The sequence below is a fragment of the Dermacentor albipictus genome, chromosome 9 (genome assembly GCF_038994185.2).
Source record: "Dermacentor albipictus isolate Rhodes 1998 colony chromosome 9, USDA_Dalb.pri_finalv2, whole genome shotgun sequence".
NCBI lineage: Eukaryota > Metazoa > Arthropoda > Arachnida > Ixodida > Ixodidae > Dermacentor > Dermacentor albipictus.
This window is the reverse complement of record NC_091829.1, coordinates 22,810,132-22,834,503: the sequence shown is the minus strand read 5'-3', so window position 1 is coordinate 22,834,503 and position 24,372 is coordinate 22,810,132. Positions and strand designations below refer to the sequence as shown.

At 43.4% G+C, this 24,372-nt stretch overlaps 1 protein-coding gene and 1 long non-coding RNA gene across 8 annotated transcripts in view; both read left to right on the top strand.

The window, feature by feature from the left end:
- Positions 1 to 193: 193 nt before the first annotated feature.
- The window catches only part of LOC135901956 (F-BAR domain only protein 2), an 81,259-nt gene continuing 57,080 nt past the window's right edge, over positions 194 to 24,372 (top strand). For 5 of the 7 annotated variants that reach the window (XM_065431806.2, XM_065431805.2, XM_065431803.2 and 2 more), the window contains exons 1-3: positions 194 to 432; positions 18,147 to 18,238; positions 22,973 to 23,147. In XM_065431806.2, the coding sequence (XP_065287878.1) occupies positions 403 to 432; positions 18,147 to 18,238; positions 22,973 to 23,147 (297 nt within the window). In that variant the 5' untranslated portion in view covers positions 194 to 402. The remainder of the gene's footprint in view (positions 433 to 18,146; positions 18,239 to 22,972; positions 23,148 to 24,372) is intronic. The other 2 variants (XM_065431808.2, XM_065431807.2) reach the window with 1 other exon arrangement.
- LOC135902011 (uncharacterized) lies at positions 856 to 17,996 on the top strand. Its single transcript, XR_010564363.2, has 3 exons — positions 856 to 1,349; positions 17,104 to 17,162; positions 17,925 to 17,996. It is a non-coding gene; the product is annotated as an uncharacterized lncRNA (long non-coding RNA).

Below are 24,372 nucleotides of genomic sequence, written 5' to 3'. Positions count from 1 at the left end.
CAATACATGTTGACATCTTGAATTTAAAATTATCTACCGTTGTCAGATATCTGTGGATGCTACATTTATTAATTGAATCAATGTTTGATTGTTCAAATTTATATGTATTTGCTACTGGTTTTCGTTTTCGTCGTGCGACCAGTACGACACTGCGGCGCCGGACCCGACAACGGCCGATTCGACAAGCAGCGATGACGATTTCTCGTCGAGTCTCGTTTCGGGCTCTCGTTCGCGTTGCCTGCTGGCTGCTCTGCCGTTGTGGTGGCTGTGCTGTCCTGTGTGTGATATTTGGCCAACGCCATCGGTGAATCGGAGCTCGACCCCCTTCCCCACCCAACGACAAGACAGCGAGGAATTTTCGCGGTACCCTCACACCACCCCTGCCATTCCCATGACTCCAAAATGACTGTGGACTTCCGCGACTACTTCTGGGTGCGTACCGATTTTGCCAAACTCGACCGCCGCGCGTTCGCGCAGCCCGCTAAGCGGGACACCACTTCCCCGATGTGTCGTTCCGATCACCCCTGACGATAGTGGCATCGCACAAACCCCGGCGAGTCCGCGCTCGCTTACGCCTAAATATTCAGCCGAAAACGCTGCCGGACAGCGAGCCGCCGGCGCTACAGTGACAAGCGCGGCGAGTAATTCGTCCTGTGGCTTCGCCGCGAGCATTGGGTGCATACCACGGTGGTGTGTTGCCGCGGGTACGCGATACCATGCTTCGGGAGTGCTGCTTTATTAGTTTTTGCTTTCTGTCGCCCGCCCCGTCTCGCGTTGAGCGCCGTCGATGCGTGTAGACGCATCCACACCGCGATTCGAGAGAGGGTATACGTCCCGTCGTCGGAGTAGGGAAGGACGAAAGTGAGCTCGCAACGGAAATACATAAATGCACGCTTTACTACGCGAGAAGGCACGCAGAAAGTAACCGCGAAGAAGTCGTCGGACGTGATTAGTGCAAGCAGCATGTATCCTCGCAGAGTTGCCCAAGAGATCCTCGTTAGTCGAACGGTGTTTTGGGTCTGCTTTCGTGAGCACGGAAGCATATGCTTAGTGCTGGCGCAAATCACCCTGCGAGAATGCGGTCGTGTTTGTGTGCGCAGTCGGGGTCTTGTCACACCGCACTGATTCGTGCTTGGGGCGACGGCGTGTTTGTGTGTGTGTTGTTTTGGCTTGTCAGGTGGTCGACCTCTTGGTCCGTGCTCGAGCGTGCTTGCGTGAGGTCCAAATGCGCACGGGATCGACCCCTCCGTGCAGATAGTGCGGAGACAGGGATGGGCTGTTTCCAAGCGCATGTGCGGCAACTCCGGGTCTCGGCGGCAGCGGCGGGGTGTTAACCGCGTGACTCAGCTGTACGCGCGGTTTGTTTTTGGTGCTCATTCTCATCGGCTGTAAATGGGAGCGTTTACGACTGTGAAGCGCGTTTGCTCGCTTGATGCGGGTAACCGAGGCCGCTGAAACGCCTTGAAAGGCGAAGCTATGTTGTAAAGATATCGCCGTCTCCATAAAGCTCTATGTCCGCTCACCGCTGAGGTGAACCTCGCGCTCTATTAGGTCATCGCGCAGTAAAACGAAATGCCATATGTCGTCTGCTCTCGTGGCACGAAAAAAACAAAACAAAAAAACACTCACGCACGTACAGTGCCAAGCGCGTCGCACGCATCCTGTGCGAGCGCGCTTTGGCTACGACAAAAGCTCGCCACGATTGCGTCGTTTCACGCATCGCATGAACACAAACCGCGGTTCGTGACCGGAGACGGAACCAGGCCGTCGTGGTTCGTTGAGCCGACGGTTGTGCGGACACGCACACCCGTGTTGCCGGCACGGAGGCCTGTGGCAGGCGCAAGATGTCGAGGTTGACGCTTGCCGAGCACCTCAAACACGCGGTTTCGATGTTTGAGCCTCTGTCCGCCGTGTCCCGAACGTTCCGCACGGGCTACCGATGCGGTGTCTTTTAATTAAAAGTGCAGTTCGGGCGCCGGCGCTGCTGAGTGCGATAATTGTGAGGGCGATTTGGGGGCTTGCGTCACAGTGGCGAGTCACGGCCTTCATTATCGGCGACGCATTCCGCGCGATCGGCTGCCGAGAAAGAAGGTAAATGATAAAAAAAAAAAACAACAGTAGCGATACAGAAAGAAGAGGCGCGCATGTGACGACTTGCCGACACCGTCGTCGCGTCGCCTAGTTTTCTCCGTTCGTGCGTGATCTCCTCCTATCGCGCTACCACGAGCAGTCGTGCGAAAAAGAACGAAAGAAAGGGCTACGATCAACTGCGTACTAGCTCGACTGCCGCACGGCGTCGCGAGAAAGTCGATTTCCGCCCGCCGTGCCCCCGGCCACGACCGTTGGAAGAGATTCGAAGGCCTTCCATCGCTGCGATAAACGTTTTGAGCGGCAGTGAGGAGCCTGCTGGCCAAGTGACGGCGGTGAAACCAATTACTGTGCGCGCGTTAACCTCTTTCGTAACAGTCGTGCAGCCAGCAGCCTTTGCGCACTGAGGAGCGAGAGAGTCGTGATGTTGAGCCTAGCAACGGCGGCGTGCCCGCGTTCCTAGGACACGCGGTTTTTTTTTTTTTTTTTTGCACGAAACGACCGTGCGTGGCAGCTAGCGTTGACTGTCCCCTTACCGCGCCTCCGGTATTGACCAAATTCTTCGTCTTCTCTATTCACGCAAGTGGCGTTTCCGTGCTGTGTTTTAATGCGAATTCAACCTTTCTTGATGACTCGTCGCGTCTCCTCTTGCAGCAGGGCTCAACTGCTGGTAGTACGGACAAAGAAATCCCGTTGCTCCGTCATGTTTCAATATGCAGCTGTAGGACATCATGTTGCTTTCTTTCTTTATGTAAACATCTGCAGACAGTAGCTGACCGTACCCTTTGTTAGGCAGTTTTTGTGCCTTGGGTTGGTTCTTTAAATAATGCACCTTATGGTCAGTTATGTTGGTAAACATTCTTACCTCATTTTAGGTGGAACTGTTTATGAAGTTCATAACACCGTCTTTCCTTTTTTTTTCCTTGTGCATATGTACCGTATAGCTGCATGTAAACAGGACATCATTATGTCATATTATTCGTCCCCACTGCTGTCAGGCGGAATTGCATCTACTCCAGCGGGGGCCCTCGGGTTGTTTCATCGCTGAACAGAGCCTTCGAACAGCCGAACATTAAGAGTAACTGCGTGCTTGGTAATTTTCACTGCAGCAGCTCTGTTCTTCGGATTAAGGACCAGCACAAGGAGCTTCCAGGAACTGATATAATGACAAAAGTTTAGTTTGTGTCTGTAAAACTTGGGCTTAGCATTTGTATTTATCACGCCATATGGGTAGAAGCGCTGTGGCGGCAAGTTGTGAGTGAAGGAGGTTCTCGGCGGACTCTTTTGCTTTCCGACAGCTCGAGATAATGAAGGTTCTTGAAAGCGATAAGGGATTTGTGTCAGCAAGAAAAGATACTGGAAGATTCTGTGTCACTGAGTTTTTTCTATGATGCAACTTTGGGAACAAGCGCACAATGGGTCTCGCTATCGACAAAAAGCTTTTTTTTTTTCGAAGGTCGTTTGATAACTTTGCAAGTATGCATTGTTTATAGGCATTTATCAGTTATTGCAGGAAAGAAGCCTGGGATCGTAGATTGAAAGGATATTCCTTCATTTTCCATTCCTTTTGCTTTCATCTTTGACTGGCATGATGCCAGGTCTTCACTCATGCCATTGTTGGCCACTTGCTGGCCAACAATGGGGGCTAAAAATGAATAAAATTGAGGTAAACGAATCCTTGCATGATACGACCCATGATGTGCACTTTTTTAAAAACGCAGCAAATTGGAACATATCCATATAGTGGCATGCAGTAAAAATGTGTACCAAAAGAAAAAAAATGCACAGATAGGGTAGTGCATTTCTAGTATATTTTTCTTGTGTGTGCATCCTTTACTGCACACTGCTACAATTTATGTGACCTTTCTTGTCGACAAAGGGTTACATGCTTAAGCTTGTGCAAAGGCCTTCTTGCTAGTTTTTCAAAACCATATGTGACCACTTTCTCCAGTTTTAAATCTTAGAAAAGTGATCTGTTACTTTGGCAAATGTCTCCCAGAAGAGTAGCCTTCCCTTGACGGATTAAGTAAGCAATAACCAGCCTTCGTGGGCAGATAGTGACAAACAGAATGGGGGCAAGGCAGAGTCATTCATAATGTCTATGGTTAAAGAACTGGCATTGTGCCCAGAAAGTTCTCGACGGAAGAGGCCTCGAACACCAACGTCGAGATAACGGTCTAAAGGCGGAAACCTCCATGACGTAACGTGTTTGTTTTGCCCTGCACATTGTGCAGAAAGTTTTCTGTTTTTCTTTTCTCTCCTGCGTACTGACTGACATTTGCAACAAAGCAAGGTTTAAAAAGGGCTTTTCCCGACGTTGCCATGTGTTGTTGGCTGTTGGGTTGATAGGGGACATGTTGTATGTTGGCTTAGCTTTAGAATTTGTGCTATTGTGTGATAATCAAATGATCTTAATCAGACCCTAGAGGGATATGCATATTGTGCCAGACTGGTATGGTGTTTCTTCAGAAGTCTCTCAGTGTTTGTTTAGTCAAGAAGCTGTTAATTATGGCTGGTTTGTGTTTCTTTTCTTTCTTTTTGTCAAGAGCCAGGTTAAATAGGATGGCAGAAAACAGACGCATGTGTGTGCTAACTTTAAACTGAATTTGCCTGTAGTCGACAGGAACAATATATAAGAACAGAAGCCGAAGGAGCAGTGAGGAAAAGTAATGCGTGAAACAGCGTAGCATGACACCTAATCTTTCATTGTCTTGAATACTATTCTTGTTTGTTCATGAGGACATACAAGTGCACACTTCATACGGGGCATAACAAAAACGCATGCAAACCAAGTTTTCATAATACAGAAGTTTGCGAGAAAAATTGAACATGTTCCACATGACTTTTAAATGCAGAAACTCTTTAATAACTTGGAATAATAAACGTAAATGACCATTATGACTATCATTTGCTGCAGTCTTATTTCTCGACCATAAATAGGACAATTAATTTTACACTGAGATTTCACAGTTAAGAAAAAACATTACCATACGCAATAGGCTTTGTCCCAGTATTTGGCACATACCTACTCCTCATAGCACCTACACTGAATAATCAGTTTTGCTTCCAGCTTTGCTTAGTTATTTTGCAAATAAGTCTGTAGATGTGTCACAGTTGTCCAGAAAGGCAGTGCGACATTACTTTCTGTGAAGCATGTTGTATACGCATGCTAATTTTAGCTGCGTTTCTTTGTGTGAAATGCAAATTATTTCCTGTAAAAAATTTGACACTGTCTATTTAGCCGCCTGTGTCTTCGTGCTTTCATGGTAGTTTCATTAACTTGGTATGTACCAAAATTGATACGGTATGACAAGAGTGTATGACGAACATAAATGATCGATCATGACATAAATATTACGTGTGTCATGTAGGTCATAAAACAGCTGCCTACGTCTTGGTGCTCTCATGGTCGTTTTGTTAAGTTGGTAGGTACCAAAATTGGCATAGTATGACAAGAGAGTATGATGAACATAAATAATAGGTCATCACATGAATATAATGACATGCGTGTCATGTAGGTCATGAAACATCCGCCTACGTCTTGGTGCTCTCATGGTCATTTCGTTAACTTGGCCTGTACCAAAATTGGCACACTATGACAAAGAGTGTATGACGAACATAAATGATAGGTTGTGACATGAATGTCATAACATGCAGATCGTGTAGGTCATGAAACAGCTGCCTATGTCCTGGTATGTACCAAAATTGGCATAGTATGACAACAATGCATGACGACCATAAATGGTAGGTCACGCTATGAATGCCATGACATTTATGTCATGAAACAGCCGCCTATGTCATTGTGTTCTCATAGTCGTTTCGTTAACTTAATAGGCTCCCTGCACACTGCTTCGCATAACATTGATTCCCACATGATGACATGAGATTAAGAAGTTTGCAGGGACGACATGGCCACAATTAGTACATGACCGGGGTTGTTGGAGAAGTATGGGAGAGGCCTTTGCCCTGCAGTGGGCGTAACCAGGCTGATGATGATGATGATTCCCACAAGGCATGGGATCTGCTGGCTTTTTTTTTTGTGAAAAGTCAGTTCCCTTATGAATTCTTTCACTGTAAGAGTCTGTAGAGTACTTAGTCCGTGTGAGAAGTTCCTGTAAATTACTGCTACAGTGTAAAAGGACAGCTGCCCACTCAAGTCGTCAATCTCGATAGCTACTCTTTCCTGGCATGTCTTATTCAAAGAGAATACATTCAATATGTACCCGTTGATCATGAATAATGTGAAGTGCAGTTAATGCTTGACTTTTGACAACAAAAAAATGAGACCGAGGCTCCCCTGCCTTTCTAAAGTATTGTACTCAAACCATGCCATCAAAGACAGCAGTACATGATGTCGCATAGATTGCAGTACGTTGACTCGGGTCCTCTATGCTGGAAAGGTACCACAAGAGTTGCCAGGTAATTAATAGTTGTCAGTATAACCACATACAGATTTGAAATGATTGGGCAAAGAAGTGCTGGCGTGATGTGTAATGATAAAATTTACTTGCATAGGAACAGAAATGCCACATAACTGTGTAATTTGGTGTGCGTGACCAGGGAACAACAGATCACACAGTAGAGGTTTGTTTCCCTGATATAAATGAGCCCTTTGTCCATCAGAAAACACCGTAGTTACTAAGTGACACTGATTGCAACATATAGAAAGGCTATTTTCGGCTGGCACTTATGGCAGATGCCATGTGATGTGCCAAAGGAACAAAGAGTGTGGTTGTTTGACACCACTCATGGTGTTGTTCTCGAGCATCACGCAGACTGCTGATAACTGTTGTTTATCTTGCTGACCTTGCTCTTATTATTTGTGTCATTCTAAGTATCTGTAGACCGATGGCCTTTCAGTTCTAATCTAATAATAGGGCACATGGGAGTCAGTGCAGTTTTAGTGACTTATGCTTTAATTTTAGAGCCATTTTGGCATACTCCCTTGTAGTATGGTTGAGTTACTGATAAATCAAGTTTGTTTCTTCAAACTGTCCCTGTGTTTAATTTCTTTAGTCATTAAAGTAGGTAAGTTTTGAAAGCCAAGTAATACTCGTGCCACACCCTTTCATAAGCACAACGCCACACAAAAGGGTCCCTCCACTCATCGGCAGCTTGCTGACGCCCGCTACCTCCTTTAGCCATCCCTGGGCCCACACAGGCACAGAAAGTGATGCTAACTTGGTAATGCCTTAAATTTTAATGCCATTTGCGGATTGTCGCACGGACATGCTTAGCCATTTGCAGTGCAGTGCGTATTCATCTCACTTGGCCATCAAATGTGTACTCTCGTTCCCAATGTCTCCACATTCTGACCATGCTTAACGAATTTGTAGTGAAAAAAAATTAATACTGCCTACACCAAGATGTTACGTGGAGGCATGCATAACAGGACAACACATTTACAATACACTTACAAGGCAATCAAGTGCTGAACCATATGGTGAAAATTACATGCCAGATCAAAAAGTGTCTTATTGACACTTCTCTTGAGGGATAGTACCGTGACAGTATATTCTTCACTTTCCTTTAAAAAAGAGCTGTTCTTTCGCAGTGTAGTGTGTTCTCACAACCGTCACAACTCACTTGGCCACAGAACGCATCGAAAGCCTCAGCTTCAAACAGCTTGCGGCTGGGTGCAAAAATGACATTCCTGAAGTAAACTACACAAAATATGCCCAATAATGTTTTTCACACGCTTTCTTAAACGTTTGCCCCCTAAATAACTTTTTTTTTAATTGCATTATTGGCAAGCAACCTTATACGCTTCACCGCAGCTATCGCCGTCAAGGTATTTAATGTAATTAAGTATGCATACATAGAAGCGACCAAAATATAATGGCATGAAGAAACTTAAGGCCCTACACTTTTAATAGAGCTAACCTTGCCCGTATGGCATGGGTATAAGTTACAGGTATGAGTCGGAGGATGTGCAGATGCCATGCAAGCATCCTTCAGCCTAGCTGGTATGAAATCCTGCCATTATAAAAATAGGAATGTGTTTTTATGCCTCTAATAACGGGTATTTATAATGTGTGAGCATGTGACATAGTTTAAACTTCAAGGTACTTATGACATTTCCTTTCATAGGTTCATTTTTTAGAAACAAAGCAGTTGACCAATCAATGTGCTGGCTGGTTGAAAGCTTGCAGTTGTTTAAGTATTTGTCTTTTGGGTTTTGAGAAGAACGAATAAACAAACAAACATTAGAAATAATTGCATCTGTCAGCATTTACAGTGACAGTCAACACGTATTACTATTGGTGGTTGTGTTGCACGCTGAATTGGAGGTTTCAGTCTTATCTGTGACTGCCTCTGGTCTTGTGGGCAGGTATAGAAGCTTTGTTTCTGCACTTGATAAGCCTGACAGCTGCCTGCTTTTTAAATGCCGAGTTCTGGCCTCTATGGTAATTTAATTTTGCACAGCAGGCTCCAAAGGCCTTGCCTGCTCCATTCTGTATAAAAACAGGTCTATGTGACAGCCTTTGATGACGTGCCAGTATAACTGATCTTTTTTTTTTTTACATATGGCAGCAAGCCACATTAGTTAAGTTGTTAACCTCCCTGTATTTTCATTTGCTCTTCTCTCTTGAAAGGAATGAAAGCTTTAGCTCGGGACAAACTTTGTCAATTCAAGTAGTACATGTAAAATGCAGAAATGCTTTTATCAGACAACTGCTGGGCCGATTTAAATTAAATTTGCATTTAAGAGAGGAAGTTAAATTCCAATGACTCTAGGGAGCATAAGTTTGATTTTAAGGCCTGGAATTTTTCTATAAAACTTTCCCAAAATCAGTGAGTTCAAAATGTATGAAAACACAAAGTTTACAAAATCATAACTGCAGTAACAGCAGATATAACAGTTCAGTAAACTGCATCTTTAGGGCATGTCAAATTGACAAATTTAAAATATCAATTTGCAGCTTATGGGAAGTTGTAGGGTTGTTTACAAAAGTGTTGCGAAAATCCTACATTGCAAAGCAGTCGTGATGTCAAATAGCCCACTTTGCAAAACAAGGAACAGAATAAATGCGAAGGAAACAAGGACACATGGCTGATCTTCCAACTAAATTTTATTTAGTTGGAAGATCAGAAAATAAGAAAGAGAAAAAAAATGAATGAAACTTAAATGTTTGTCAAATAAAGTTTAGTTAAAAGACAGCACTGTGTTCTAATTTCCTTCACATTTCTCCCATCCCTTGTCTCTCGTAGTGCACTGTTCGCCATCATTACTCAACTGTTACAACTTGCCCAAATTACCACCCTACAAATTAGTACTTTATTTGAGATACATCAATTTTGTCCATTTTAAATTTTTACAGAATTATATTATTTTTACCGCTGAGTTAGAGTTGTGAACTTGGTATTAGTTTTGGAAATTTTGCAATAGTTGTATGATGAATTATAGCATAAACTGAAAATTTATTTGCTAGTTACTAGATTTTAATAAAATAACAAAGACAGGTTCAGTGGTTACTGAGACAAAATTTCTCCATTGCCGTGTAGTCTTCAAATAGGAGCTCCCGAGCTAAAGCTTCTTTTTATACCAGTGTCGCAAGGCCTCTATCAGAATGAAGCCTGATCCAGATTGCAATTCTTGATTGTGATTGGCTCTCTCCTGTAGATTGCGTAAAGGGAGGCCAATAACGACCGAGAAATTTGATCGAAATGGCGCTGTGTAACACCTGTATTAAAGTATGTTCATGCTTACAGTCAATAATCTGTACTATCTGCAACTGAGCATTCGAAGTATGATTGCGTGGCACAAACAAGGAAGGACAAAATGGAACAATGGAAGGGAATGGTTTTTACTGACAAGGTACCTTCCTCCAATTCTTCGCAATTTTTAGATATCAGCATCACCGTGCAGATGAGTCACACCTGCTGGCTTTATTTGCCTTGGACAACAAAGGAATTACAGCCATATGAGTCGGCACATTCCAAGGTTGTTAAGAGAACTATTGCTAAACTTTGCCTTGAATCCGCTCTTGTACAGTCGTGCCCTCACGCATTGCAGGCAAGCTTTAAGAATCAATTGGTTTAACTGTCTTCCACTGGGTTTCCCTGCGCGCTCATTACTACCGTTACTGCTGTTGCCGAGTCACTCCTGCAGAAATTTAAGAGCGATGAATACAGGAGAAGGGCTGAGCAAGCGCAGAGGTTGGTGAGGCCGGAGGTCTTACCTTATATGCACTGTGTAACTCGTAATTTAAAGAAAGTTGCAGACAGACATGGGGTGCCAGTCGTATTCTCTGCGCCACGCAAGCTCTCCCAGCTGTGTCTATGCATACTTTATGACGGGAGTAAGAAACGTGGTTGTTGTAAAATGCATGCCAAGCCGTACACAAAATGGGCTACCGGAGTCGTCTATGTCTTGCTGTAATACATGTCAGCCAGACTGGGCGTTGCGTAAATGAGCATGCGTGGGAACATGAGCTGTCACTGAAAGGTAAAGGCGGAGCACATTTGTCTAAGCACTGCAATTCACGTCCATGTGAGCCACGACTGGACAAGATACGGACTCTTGGAAAAAGCAGGAACACCACGGCACGTGAATTGTTAAGAGGCATTTCATATTAAAGAGTGAGATTCATCTTGTATTCGCCACACATCAGTTTCACTTTTGCATGCAGAAAGAAGGTTTTTTGATAGCCAGGTGTGATTAGGATGTTGCACGATTGAAGCTGTTCTGTATGTTGTGCATTTGCTTGCTTTTATATATTGGATCGTATACAGTATAGAATAAGCAGTCGAAAGTTGGCGCTCCCTTTGTTCCCTCCCGTCCTTCCTTGTTTGCACCAAGCGATCACATTTATGGTCTACTTAGCAGAATGAACAGACTAGCCCAGCAACATGTACTTCTTAGCATAAGTCTGTGGGTATGTCCTTCTGTAGCATTGGAATGTGAAGACCTGTTCATTATTCAAGCAACCTAGCCTATTCTCATTGGCCTCTCTGTTTTGCATGTTACTATTACCCACCGTGATGGTTTACTAGCTGTGACGTTGCACTGCTGAGCATGAGGTCGAAAGGTTCTATTATCAGCTGTGATAGTTGCATTCCAATAGGGCAGAATGCAAAATAGTTCATTTATCGTGCCTTGGGGTGCACCATAAACAACCCCAGGCAGTCGAAATCAATCGATAGCCCTCCACCGTGGCGTCCCTCATAACGCAGTTTCAGAATGTTAAAAACCATAGTTTAATTTTTGTTTTAACTGTTGCAGAATTTGGTTGGTGGGTTCACCACCTCCTGTCTTATATATTCAATTCCTTTTCTGCTTTATTGAGCCTTTGTTTTGGGGGGCATGCTAATGGAAGTGCAGCCCACTAATGTAGCCTAACTTTTCTTTAGTGTCCCTCTTCAGTACTTGAAAACCATTCCAGTACCACCAAAAACTCTAAGTTAAATCGATTATAACTTACTGAAAGTGCAGTCCACTAACTTAGTCTATCTTTTGTTTAGTTTGTCATTATAGATAGTCAAAGAATCATGCCAGCCCAGTAAGGGCAACTATAGCTCCTTCAAACAGCTCTGATAACCGGCGAACCTCACTCTGGGAAATTTGCGTCATTGCAGCTGCATAAATCGCAGGCGGCACTTTCACAAGCTCGTTTCCTACGACTTTGTAGCGTTTCGTGGAATCTGACAATCACTTGGCAGCTGTTTGGGACTCTTCGAAGGCACGTAGACAATGGTGTGAGTCACATACGTTGCTCGTGCTGTCACATGCACAGACACAACAGTGTACACATGCTTTGTGTCACGTGTATAGCGGAGTGAAAAAATAAAAGAAAGAAAAAAGATTAGTGTTACGAAAGCGGAAGAGAAGCCCGCAGGCCGTGCAAATGAATGACAGGAGACTGTCACTACACTTACTCGTTCCACAGGATTGTGCAACAGGGCGAGGGTAGAACTTCCCAGGGGTGAAACAGATTGCAAAAAGAAAGAGTGAGCACTTGGGCAGCTGCTGTTGCACGTGCAAGTCCGTGCTTGGCTTGGGAGGTTTTCACTGTGGCCTGACCAGCTCAAACTGTGAGAATGAGAAAGAGAGCACCTCCCTAGGGGCAAATGAGATTGCACTTTTATAACGCACAAGCCTCGTGCCCGTTTCGTAATCTGAAAAGGACGTGTTTTGGTTAAAGAACACGTGCCTGTGACATGGGAATGTGTGGGGCATTCTAGAAGGCTTAACTGAATACCCTAGGGAATGCTTGCAGCTATCACCAAGCAAGGAGGAAAAAGTAATTGTGAGAACAGTTGCAGGAAGATTGTCAAAGTCAAGTGACAGCTTCCTAATTGACCTGTTGAGAAAAGCTGCTGAGGAGCTTATATTGGCTGGCTTTTTTTGTTAATGCTATGAGGTGCGGGGGGGGGGGAGGGGGGTGCTGCGACATTGCATTGTCTGCAGGATCAACCCATGTTACAAACCACATTGAAATATTTGCGAGGGCACATATCGTGTACTTCAGTTCGGTGTCCTAATTTTATTTAAGGCACCTATGTTAGGGGTACTATATGATTGCAAGATCTGTTAGCATTTGCAGAAACCTGGATGGACAACTGTTAAATGCAACTTGGTGGGGAAGCCCTATCCAGTTTGATGGTGCCCGCAAAAAAAATTAGCCTGGAAAAGTGATAGAGTGGGAGTATGAAAGTTGAAGTGGATAACCGGTGCATTGTAATATATGTGGGCGGCGTACAATGTAAGATGTGAGATGCAGTGAGCTTTAGAAAAGCTCATGGGGAAGACAGAGGCTGCCATTATGACGACGACGAGAAAGCAGTAATAACTTGCTTTCAGCTTTCAAAAACTGGTATCAGGATGGGCCCACCAAGTCACCATCTTTGATTATGTTACCTCTGGGATCGGCCCAGATTGTTTGACCGGACAGCCATCTGCATGCAAAGTGACAGGAAAAGTAAAAGAATGTTGCTCTTAAAATAGTCTGTGCTGGGCTTCAGTAATTCTGTGCAGCATTACGAACATTGAGAGTGGGAATATAGCTACTTTGATGAACTTTTTTTTTATTTAGCAATTTGCTTATGTTTGAGGGTACTGAAATGACTTAGCATAGTTGTATGAGAGGTGCTAAAGAGAAAATAACACTTGGCAGGAGGCGGGAAGTGATAGTCCACTTGAAGCTATTAGAGGGGCTGATTTTGAGTCAAAGAAGGTGTCTTTCTTTTTTTATTGGTAAAATTTTTTACTGCAGTATTCAGCCGATAAGGGGCTTAACTTAGTCATTTTTGTGTCTCATGCTGCAAATCACAAACTGAGTTACAATATCTTTTTTCTTCTTACACTAGGGAGAAAGAATACATACACAGCCTACCATGCAGGAGTGTTTACTTTATTTACACATGATAAGCTCCAGGACTCTGTATGCAGCTTCCTTAGTCATAAGACAGCTCGACTGATATTGCAGGCTAAAGTTGCAGTTTTTGTTCATGTGACTCTTGTACCTTCTGTTTTTTTTTTTTCCCCTTTTGAAGTGCTGTGTGTAGTGCACGTTTGCTGTAACAGGTAAAACATGTAGTCTGCATTCTTCAGTGCTTTCCAGGCTTCAGATCGCAACATTTCAGATTTCATATGCGAAATTTTACACGGTGACTATTCTGTGTCTGCACTACTGTATCAGACCTTCTTATATGGTCTGAATTTTCATTGTAGATAGCCTTTAACCTTTTCAGCGCTGATGATTCTCGTAGGAATCGTGATGTTTTGCAGAAAATGTCTGGCATCGAGAAAGTCAATCAACAAGACTATTTTCAGAAATGCGAGTGTCAGCAATGCTAATTACATAATTTCTCAACTTTGTGCCCTAGATAAATACGACTTTCCGTGACATTTCACATGTGTTCATGCATTGCATGAAGCGGATGTTAGGCCTCTGTGCTCAATTTTTGGAGCCTGCTGAAGCCTAATGCATGCCTTAGGTGGCACAGAAATGTTTTTCTAACAATCCGGGGTCCCATTTCACCCCATTATGATTGTGAATTGTCAACTCTGAAGAACACAAAAACAGTAGTTATTGGCATTGGCAGTTAATGAGAAAAAGCTTAGATTCATTGCCAGAAACTCTAGCGGTAATTTTTTTATTTATTTTCCCCTTTCTTTTGTCATTGAGGTGCACATATTGTAAAATTTTCACTTAATTGAAACAATTTTGGACGAAGGAAAATGAGAGGGGCCCCCTGCATTCCAAGAAAAATGGCAGCAGCAGAGCAGAGCAGGCTTTTAGGTTTGGGGCATGTAAAATGCAGATGTGCATAGAATAAGCAAGGAGGGAATTGCCAACACGGAGGCATGTGGCCAACTTCGGTGACGCCGTCATTGTGTGACCTTTAACCACATTTTCAAGCCAACTGGGAGCCATGGGGTTTGCGACACCACGGGACCACCATCTCCGTTTTTATTGATGTATCCACTCTCTAGCTTGACGTCTGAAACCACGCTCCACTTGGCACACATTTTGAACTGGTTTCTTCAAAAGGCAACATAATGATTGTTGTGTTCTCGAGCATTTGAGTCTTCACATCATAATATCACAGCAGGCAGCTGCATGAACGTGAAGCTCAAAATTTTCCTGACAGTATTCTTTTATGTTGAACCAACCACCCAGCTGTCAGACTTTTGATACTGCAGGCACGTAGTAGCAGGCATGGGCGTTTCTCTCGTTTGCACGCGCACGAGAGTCAGGATTGCGTGTGCGACTTCCTTGGACGTAAGCCAGCTGCAGCCTTGGCGGAAGGGGTGTGGGGGCGGGGAAAAGATTACCTTACGGTTCTTTCGTCCATCTTATGTGTACGGCATGCCTCCCTTTTCTCGAGTTTCAGAGGCTGTCTTCTTTGTTCTAATTTTTATTAGGCCTGTCCTTTTGCTTCTTTTTGAGACACCGCATATGCAAAGGGATGGGGAGGCACTCAGCACGTAGGTTACAGTGCCCCCTTTTGGAGCATGCGCGTGTTCTGTATTACCGGTACGCTTCCAATACATTGCCAAGGCTTTCTTGTGTCTTCAGCAAAGCGTTTCATTGGTATGCGTGCGCGACGGAGCTTTGCATTTCTGAGGCTTCATAGAACAACCGTTTGGAAGAGTGCTAGTGGGAGGAAGGTAATTGCCTCGCATTTGAAGAAATCTAATTGCCTAAGGTTTGAAGGAGTATGACATTTCAACGGTACTGAGTTGATTGGCAGTTTATGTGCCTTGCACATAGGGTTGTGTAAATTTCAGGGTAGGTAAATAAGGTTAATTGAGGTCTCCATTTAAAGTATGGCATAACAACTGCAATGTTGGAATTCTGATTCAGTGGCTCATTGGCCATTATGCAAGTGTATGGCATCCAGTTAATTAGCTTAAGTAAACTTCGTTTGAAAGCAAATTGTTTTTAATAGGTTGTGTAACATGTACATTTAAGGCCTAGTTGTTTTTTGTCACAGGTTTGATTTGCTTTTTTGACTGGTTTACCTTGTCTGATTAAAAATAGGGTATTCAACACAACTTGTGGTAGTATATGAATGAAGACGTGATTAGATTGTGAGATTGGTTGGAATTTGTTTCACTTGGGCTGCTTAACTGTGCCTCTTTGTACAACTAAGCCTGACGCTGAGCTGTAAGCTGCATCAAATGTTTAACCACTAAAAATACCATAATATTGTTTTTCATTGTGAAATTGTTCACCTGTGTTCACTCTCATTTTAGCTTGTAGACACTTTAAGCAAAGTCCGATTCATACCCTTCATTTCATGTATTCCATCATAGTGAACTTGAAACTGTGTCGCGATTCGCCTTGGCGCTCTACGAGGCCATGCTGCCTCATGAGAGAGCGAAAAAAATAATGAATGCAGATTTGTTCAGGCTATTCGATGCGCCTATGTGCACCTATTAACCTCATTAGGAAAATTGGTGCTGAGTGTGTTTTCTGGGCATACGCTGTAGTGTGCCCGCTGTGGTTGCTTAATGGTTTTGGTGTTATGCTGCTGAATAGGGGTATGCAGATATTCAAAACTTCAGAATAATGAATCGAATAGTGCCCTAGTCAATTCAGTTTTCGAATCGAGTAGTCAATATTTGTAAATGTATCCGCCGTGGTTGCTTAGTGGCTATGGTGTTGGACTGCTGAGCACGAGGTCGTGGTATCGAATCCCGGCCATGGCGGCAGCGTTTCAATGGGGGCGAAATGCGAAAACACCGGTGTACATAGATTTAGGTGTATGTTAAGGAACACCAGGTGGTCGAAATTTCCGGAGTCCTCCACTATGGAGTGCCTCATAATCAGAAAGTGGTTTTGGCATGTAGAATCCAATAATTTAACTTAATTTGTAAGTGTGGATATTTTTCTAATACATTTCAAATATTTAAAGACGTCAACTGCACCCGATTAAACATAACATCGGAGCAAAAGTACAGTAAATGTTCACCCCACCAGGCATAGTACAGGCATAAAACACGAGAACTCGCATAGTGGAGCAGGCTACGTTACTTAGACAGCCATACCTCACAGGCAATACAGCGATCATTCGTACTCTCTGAAGAGTCCTGTGCATGTGAAGAAACTATTGTTCGTTCTTAGTGCTCCCTTTGTGCTTTTAATGAACAGTGCTTAATGTAGTACTATGTAATGACAGGAACTTGCTAACTTGTTCGAAAACTATTTGAAAACTGTTCAAAAACTATTCTACATTTGATTCTATTTGATTCACTTCTTGCATTTTTCTACTCATATTCGATTCGGTCTCAAAATCTCTATTCGCACGCACCTACTGCTAAACATGAGCTCATGGGATCAAGTCCCGGCTGCGGCGGTCGGATTTTGATGTGGGGAAATGCAAATACGCCTGTGTACCATTTACTGGGTGCATGTTAGAGAATCCCAGGTGGTCAAAATTAATCCGGAGTCCCACTACACTTTGCCTCATAATCCGATTGTGGTTTTGGCATGTAATACCCCAGAAAAACATACGTTGCAATATTTTGCATGCATGCTTTCTCACTTGTGTTGTATTTTACAGCCCTCATGTTCATCCTGACCTGTTGACAAACATTTGCTGTATTCTCCACTAATTGTAAGGTTGGATGTGTTTACTATTTCTTTACTACAGGCAGATTATGTTGTGCAAAATCGAAAATTTCCACCACATTATGCATGATGGATCATTTTATTGCTCGCTGATTGACTGAAGTAGTTGAGCTTAGCATGGTTGAGAAAGTTGTTGTAGAGGGGATACATTGTTTGTCTGCATCAGCCAAGCTAGAGATCCTTTTGTATTTCAGTTGATGAAACACTACAACACACTTGGGGCCAATAACCTAAACTAGCTTGGTTTCGATAGTTGAATGTTATGGTAGCGATTTAATTACAGAACAGTTCGACTTGAAAATGATCAGGTTGTGTCTTTTTAGAGCTGTGAATGCACCCAGCAACTGTGTCTTTTCTATTGTGAAAATGCATTAAAGCAATTAGCCCCACAGCTCATCGTATCGTCTTTTACAAGCTGAATTTGGTACCTCAAGATTATTATTTAAGTGCAGGAAACTTAACCAAAGCTCACAGTAGCACTTATGATTGGCTGGAATGACACATATTTATTTGATAGTTCAGATAAACAATTACTAATTAATTAGTTATTATACTAGCAAACTTTAACTCAAATAGTATTTTTTTTTTTTGGCACGGTACTTTTCTTCATGAACAGAAATAATGGTGAACAAGATCTAGCTTTCCTTGATGTGGAATAGTGTTCTGTTTTGTGCAGCTAACAAAGCCACATTCAAGGTCAAAATGAAGATTTGTCATGCTCAATTCACTTTTTCGCACATATTATGTTTACAGAATTCTTCGACCAAAACAGTAAATGTAGTTCTTGCTGTTCACTCCAGCAAGACGCTGCAATTGATAGTCTGGTGAGTGTAACAGGTATCATCTTTGGAAATGACTGAAGATACAGACCCATATTCTAAAGGATATGGTCCTCATGAGATTATTGCAAAGAGGCATTGGCTTCGTGGTGCCATGTTGTCATATGCTCATGCTTCATTTTTTTTTTCTCTGCAGGGAGAAAAGAACAATGGCTTTGATGTGCTCTACCATAACATGAAACATGGCTATATCGCGGCCAAAGACTTGGCGGAGTTCTTCCGCGAGAGGTAAGCCAGCTTTCCTTTCTAGTCAATGTAACAGTATTGCCTACACTAACGGCCTGTTATTGTTTAGAGTATGAACGGAAAAAGATTTTCTTGCTGCATTACACTGAACTGTCTATTAAATTAAGCTGCGTTAATAACTCTTGAAGCCATGTGACGATCTTAGAAAAGCCTGCGGGCGTTTGCAAAGCATGTTCCAAAGGGAAACTTGCTCCTTGCAATGCCGGTAAGCAGAAGGGACTCCTATGATGTTGTCTGTTGAAAGTTGGGAAACATGTTGAACATTACTGGATGCTTGCTTGCAAAACACCTGTTTTGAGAGTTTCTATAAAGTGTTTCCTAGTTAAAAAGTTTCATGTGCATGAAAAAATTGTGGTTTCTTAAGCCTCTTATACTCAAGACTTGCTTTGAGACCTTTTTGTTGGCAGAGTTATGAAAATCCATAAATTGTCCCATGCCACCTTTTGGGCTTCTCCCCGGTCCTTTTGTCATTTGTAGCACACCAGAAACTGCAACCTTTGGCCACGTGCGGCATTCTTTTTGTTTCTTGTTCAGCTTGCAACTCAGTTTGCCCATCTAGATTGCTTCTGCACTGCTCTGCGAACCGTGACACATTTTTGTTCCAGTTATTTAGTCTGTTCTGGCACTGCCCTTAGCCATATTTTTGCTGCTTGCTCTAAAGAATTCAGAAAGTGTGTCAGTGACGGATTAACTTGAGAACCAAAAGGAGGGTGGGGTAGTCAACAATGCACACTTCAGGGAACGTACAGTGGCACTGAAGGTTTTTTTTTTGTCAAAGGGTGTCATTAATTTAAAATTTTTGTTTAAATTGATAGAAAGTGCAAGAGGTAATCTTATCATTTCGTTTAGAATGATGGAAAATGCAGGAGAAGGCGAATGGTTGTTGGAAAGGATCCAACCCATGCCTCACCTAGTTGTGTGCAGTGCTTAGTTAGTAGACTGTGCATTGTATGCCTTGGTTGTTGTAAGTGCTATACCCACTCAACATCTCTTTCTTTTTTTCTATTTCTGTTTTATCTTCAGTTTAGGTAAAATCAATGATTAATGACTGCCTCAGAACAAAAGCACCCGCTTCCTTCCATTATTTCATTGGTTGTTTCAGTACTAATCATCTCTCCTCTTGAAGATGCGGCTACACATCCTTGTGTTGCTATAGATTCATAGGAGCTCCATTCTATGTTCATTAGTTTCTGTAATTCAGTTCTATGCAACATCACATGGTCTTTATGGCATTGTGACGTGCACTGGGCCAGTGTTGTCAATGAAAGCCGCTAACGGTGCATTTGCTTGATAATGTTGAGTACAAAGTGGGAGTTGCTTCATTGGGTTAACCAGTGCAAAAAATGGAAATGAACTAAGTACTGTTTCTCAAGACTAGCTAAGTACTGTGAGTACTGGATGTGCTGTATCGAGCCAGGACAAGTGTGTGTTTAATATGAAGTAACAAAAAGGACAGTGTTTGGCAGGGGAAGCAAAGAACTAGCCATGTCGACAAGAGGCCCTGCAGAGAGCCTCTTTGATGCAGATCCTCAAGCAGTAACAGTTGCAGTAGCAGAGTGCTTCAAAGCTACCAGGCCATTTCAGCAGGCCTGTTTGTTCTCCCTGCCGGGCTGTCCATCCTCCGTCACCGCCCGATTATTATCTTTGGGCACGGCCTCCTTCCCTCTTGCATTGCCCTGTACTTCCATTCAGGAGTTTCATTTTCGTTTCTTTGTCTGCCCAATGGCCTTTGACGTGTGGTGGCTGGAAGAACAATGGGCCATCTGAAACAATGCAATTGCTTCTGAAAGGGGGCTGGCGATTGGAGCTGCTGGGTTGACCGGGAAGCGTGGTGATTGCTTATTGGGAGTGGTGGCCGCTTTGTCTGGGAAGTGAGTCTGCGTGCTTTTGTATGTACTAGTCGTAGACAAGTGGGCATGGTGTGTTGCAGACAAGAAGGCTGTTAATACTACTGGGGAGAGGGTGTTCGTGTGGCGGGGCTTGGAAATAGTTACTTGGAGCAACAACCTTTCTTACTTTTGCGTGCAGTGAAAAATGCTGTTCTCTGTTTTGGCCACGCTGTAACGCTTGCTGCGATGTTTCAGACAGATGTAGCAAAAAATAAAAAAAATAAAATATGAGGTACTGTTAGTTGCTTAACTCTTAACGTGTTTAAAACAATGAAAAAAGACGGTGGTATCGAAAAAGAAAAGGTGAAGGGCACCACACCTATAAACACTGCCTTTACCAAAGGCCCAACAAGGTCATTATTTGTACTAAAGTGCTGTGTCTGTCATCTATCTCGCTTTCTTGTGGTCCCATCTGTTAGTCTTGCTTTTCAATCTTAACCTAATTCAATTCAGTTGTTTTGCCATCATATACAGTGATACAGATGTTGCTTGTTTCTTTTTTTCCACCAGCTATTGCCATTAATAAAAATTAAAACTTTGTTAACATTGTCAAACAATACATTTTTCTGTCCCATTTTGTTTAGTTTAAACCTTCTGGAAAGCACATGAATCTTTTGCACTTGTGCAAAAATGGATGCGATCGACCTTTGAAAACTTTGCTGCATTGAAGCAACATAACTGGGTGCAAGAGAGTGACATCCTGTCAGACAAGTGTGATGCTTGTCAGCACATAGGAATGGACTCTCTGACAGGTTTTATTGCAGTTGTGGGTAATGCATTGTGGCAGACACATGTGCTATCTGACAGTGACGTGTTACTATTCCATCTGTGCGTGACTCACACAGCTTATCCAGCCAGTTATATATATATATATGTTTTTTTTCACTGCATGCTTCTCATTGCTTGTCCAGCAACAGGAAGTATGCTTCAATACGCTTGGAGTTGTTGCATTCACTGAACAAGAGCTTTTCCAACCAATTATTTTCAATCTCTGCGGCTTTTTCAGCTCGCAAATTCATATCTTGTCACTGTGGCCCAGTGGCTATAGCATTCTCAACTGCTCAACTAGAGGCAGTGGGCGTGAATCATGGCTTCCGTGAGTGCTTTCTTGATGGCGAAAGAATGCATAAAACATTGTGTACTAAGCTTTGGGTGCACGTTAGATGATCCCGGGGGCCAAAGTTAAATGGAAACATAATCAATTGTTCAATCAATCAACCATTCAATCAACCAATTTGTTGCATTTTTTGTGCCAGATTCTGTTTCGTCGTCTTAGAGTGTTTGAGTATGAACAAGCTAGCCCAGCAGCATGTCCTTTAAGCTTCAGTGAAAGGATGAATCAGTCAAGCAAATTCTGGTTGCGATCCTACAAAGCTGGCTAAATGAAACTACTCTTCATCAATAAGTTTTTGCCGGTATATGTACATCTTAAGATGCATTACGATTATGGCGAAATAGTGGTATGAAAAAATGAGCTCCAGCGCTTCTGGTTGCATATAGCTATGCTGTGTTCAAACCAGAACATGCTGAAATGTTCTTCTGTTGTGCAATTATTCTTGTTGGAGGAAATTCTATTTCTACAAACTGCATCGCTGCAAAAGCATTTATGTCAGCATATAAAAGAATATAGATATATAATGCTTTAAGATGCCCACAGCAGTTTGATTGAACACAGCATTGCAAGGTGTTGCCATGAACGCCATGTTATGTTCTCCTGGTCTGCATAAGTGGTAATGATGAAGTGTATATCTGCTGATTAAACCTCTCTGTTTTGGCTGCTTGCGCTACTCTGAGCAAAAGACATGCTAGTGCTTTCAGTAGACCAGAGTACAGTGCTCACGGAATGAAACGCGTCAATTTAGGGCTAAGTAATGCGCATACTTTAGCTTCAACCGGCTGCAGTTCGTGTCACATCGACGTAATTCTGGCGCGTACACTTACATCGGAGTCCTCGTTACCTTTGGTGACCAAATTCCTAGCGACATGACATGGTGCTCTCGTGTACTTTGCACATATGTAGGGTTGTACTAAATGCTCCGTGTCCTATTTCAATCCGTGAGCACTGTACAATGAAAAATACAAGTACTGACAAGACAAATATGAAACGTTGACCTCCAACAAGATTTCATTGCCATGCAATGCAAGTGTATGCAAACTAGTGCAGCTTGCACCTGCATGATGGGCCAGTTGCCATGAGACAAGCAAAAAGTGAGTAACAAACAGATTACATTAGAGGATAAGAATGTGTAGAAGAATGCCACATGCTTCTTATGTATTGCAGTCCAGACAGACTCGCTTCTGCCCATGGCTGACAGCACATTTAACTGGTTGCTTTTGAGCACCTAGAGCTCTGTGCTATTGCATTTTGCATTTAGCTGGTTGTAATTAAGTGCTTGGAACACATTTGCCTGGTTCATCCAGACTAACGCTCCAGCTCAGTGCGCTCGGAGGCGTTCTCACCTTTGTGCTGGGAAAATGATCGAGATCCTACAGAACTCCAGCCACGTGGCTCCTCCGATTACCCTCGGAGCAGCTGAAAGTTCAGCTTGGGCAGGCTTTCTATGGCTCTAACCTTGAGAAGGCTTCACATCACTGTAAACCGAGTCGGAGCACTGTAGGAACCACTCGAACGTTTTATCAGATAGCCACGCATCTTCTCTGACAACTCATTCAGAGGTCCACTAATCTCTGTTACCAACACGCCCAGTCTTACGTTCAGACATAGTGGTAGTGGTCTATGTAGAGGTATTGTGTTGGGGTTGGTCAACAGAACTCATGAGCGTCAGTCTTTGGGGGGTCTGACTCCTGTGGCCACACTCCTGCGCAGGTCCCTGGTGGAGGAGTCCCACTCGAAGTTGCTGTCGAAGCTTGCCCGCCAGGCAGCTGGCTCCTGCTCGACGGGCACCTTCGGCCCCCTATGGGGGGTGCTGCGCTCTACCTCCGAGAAGCTCTCTTCACTCCATGCGCAGATGGTGGCACAACTGCAGGACCTGGTCCGGGAGGTACATGTATTTCCTTTCAAGCAAAGCTTTCTTGCCGAGTTTCAGGCACTTTTTCATGCGGATCTGGCCTCTAACGCCAAACGCGTTTAACAGGATGGTGCATCTAGGAACGGTGCAGCAAAATAGTTTACGAGTTTGCCATTTGGAGCATGGAGTTTCATACAATAATTACTAGAGGGAACTGTGGCGCTAGTCTACGTGGGAGCTGCAAGCAGGGTAATTCAGCTGGCATGGGATTGACAGTTAGTACATGGATTTGTCTAAACTTCATCCATTTGCCTTCAAACGGCTTTGTGACTTTGCAAGCTCATCATTTTCAACAAAGTATGGTGTTATAAATTATTAAATAAAGATTAATATAATGTCCGACGGCTGGATTTGAACTTACAGTTTCTAGCACAAAAGCCTGATATGAAAACCATCACACCACGGTCACATGCATCGACAAGTGGCTAGAACACCCATTCTTGTGGGCAAGCCAGTGCGTTGAGACGCTTGGCGCATTTCGATCCACAATTGCACAAGAAACCAACGCATCAGAAACACCGAGAGTGCAACATGATACTGTGGACATCACTGAAAATTTTAATAAATAATTCATATATATATATATATATGATGCATTGCATATAAGTATGCATATATAATATCCAGCCTTTCTATAATTCACTGCAATCTAAACTTACAGTGGCGCGTCAGCAGGCATTTGGTGTGTTGTGGCACCATGTACCCGAGCACACAAGGGTATGACCCTCCCACGTCTAACCATGCGCAGCTTGGCCATGTCTGGGGAAAAGGGGATCCTGGGGGTTGAATCAATGCTGGGTGTTTGTAGCTTTAAAGCCCCTCGGGGAAGGCAACACACCCCTTTGGCCTCGGCTTCACGTAGGTGGCACCCCCGGACTGGCCCACCAGGGGGAAATAAGTAGTTGCCTTTTTCTGTTGCTCTTTCTCCAACCTTCATCTCTCTCTTTCACTTACAAACTTTCTTTCTTCACTTCTTTTTACTTCCGATCTTCCCAGCAGTAATGGTTAACCTTGAATGGAACAACCAACCTTGGCTGTGCATGTTTGGTTCTAGCGGAAACATACAGTTGGCATCCGCACAACTTGTTTTTTAAAAGACCTGTGGTGTCCCCTGGTTGCGCTCCATGGTGGGTGGCTGGCGTTACTCCTGTAAACTAAAGATTTCCTATAGATAGTTCCTTCCTCAAATATCCTGATT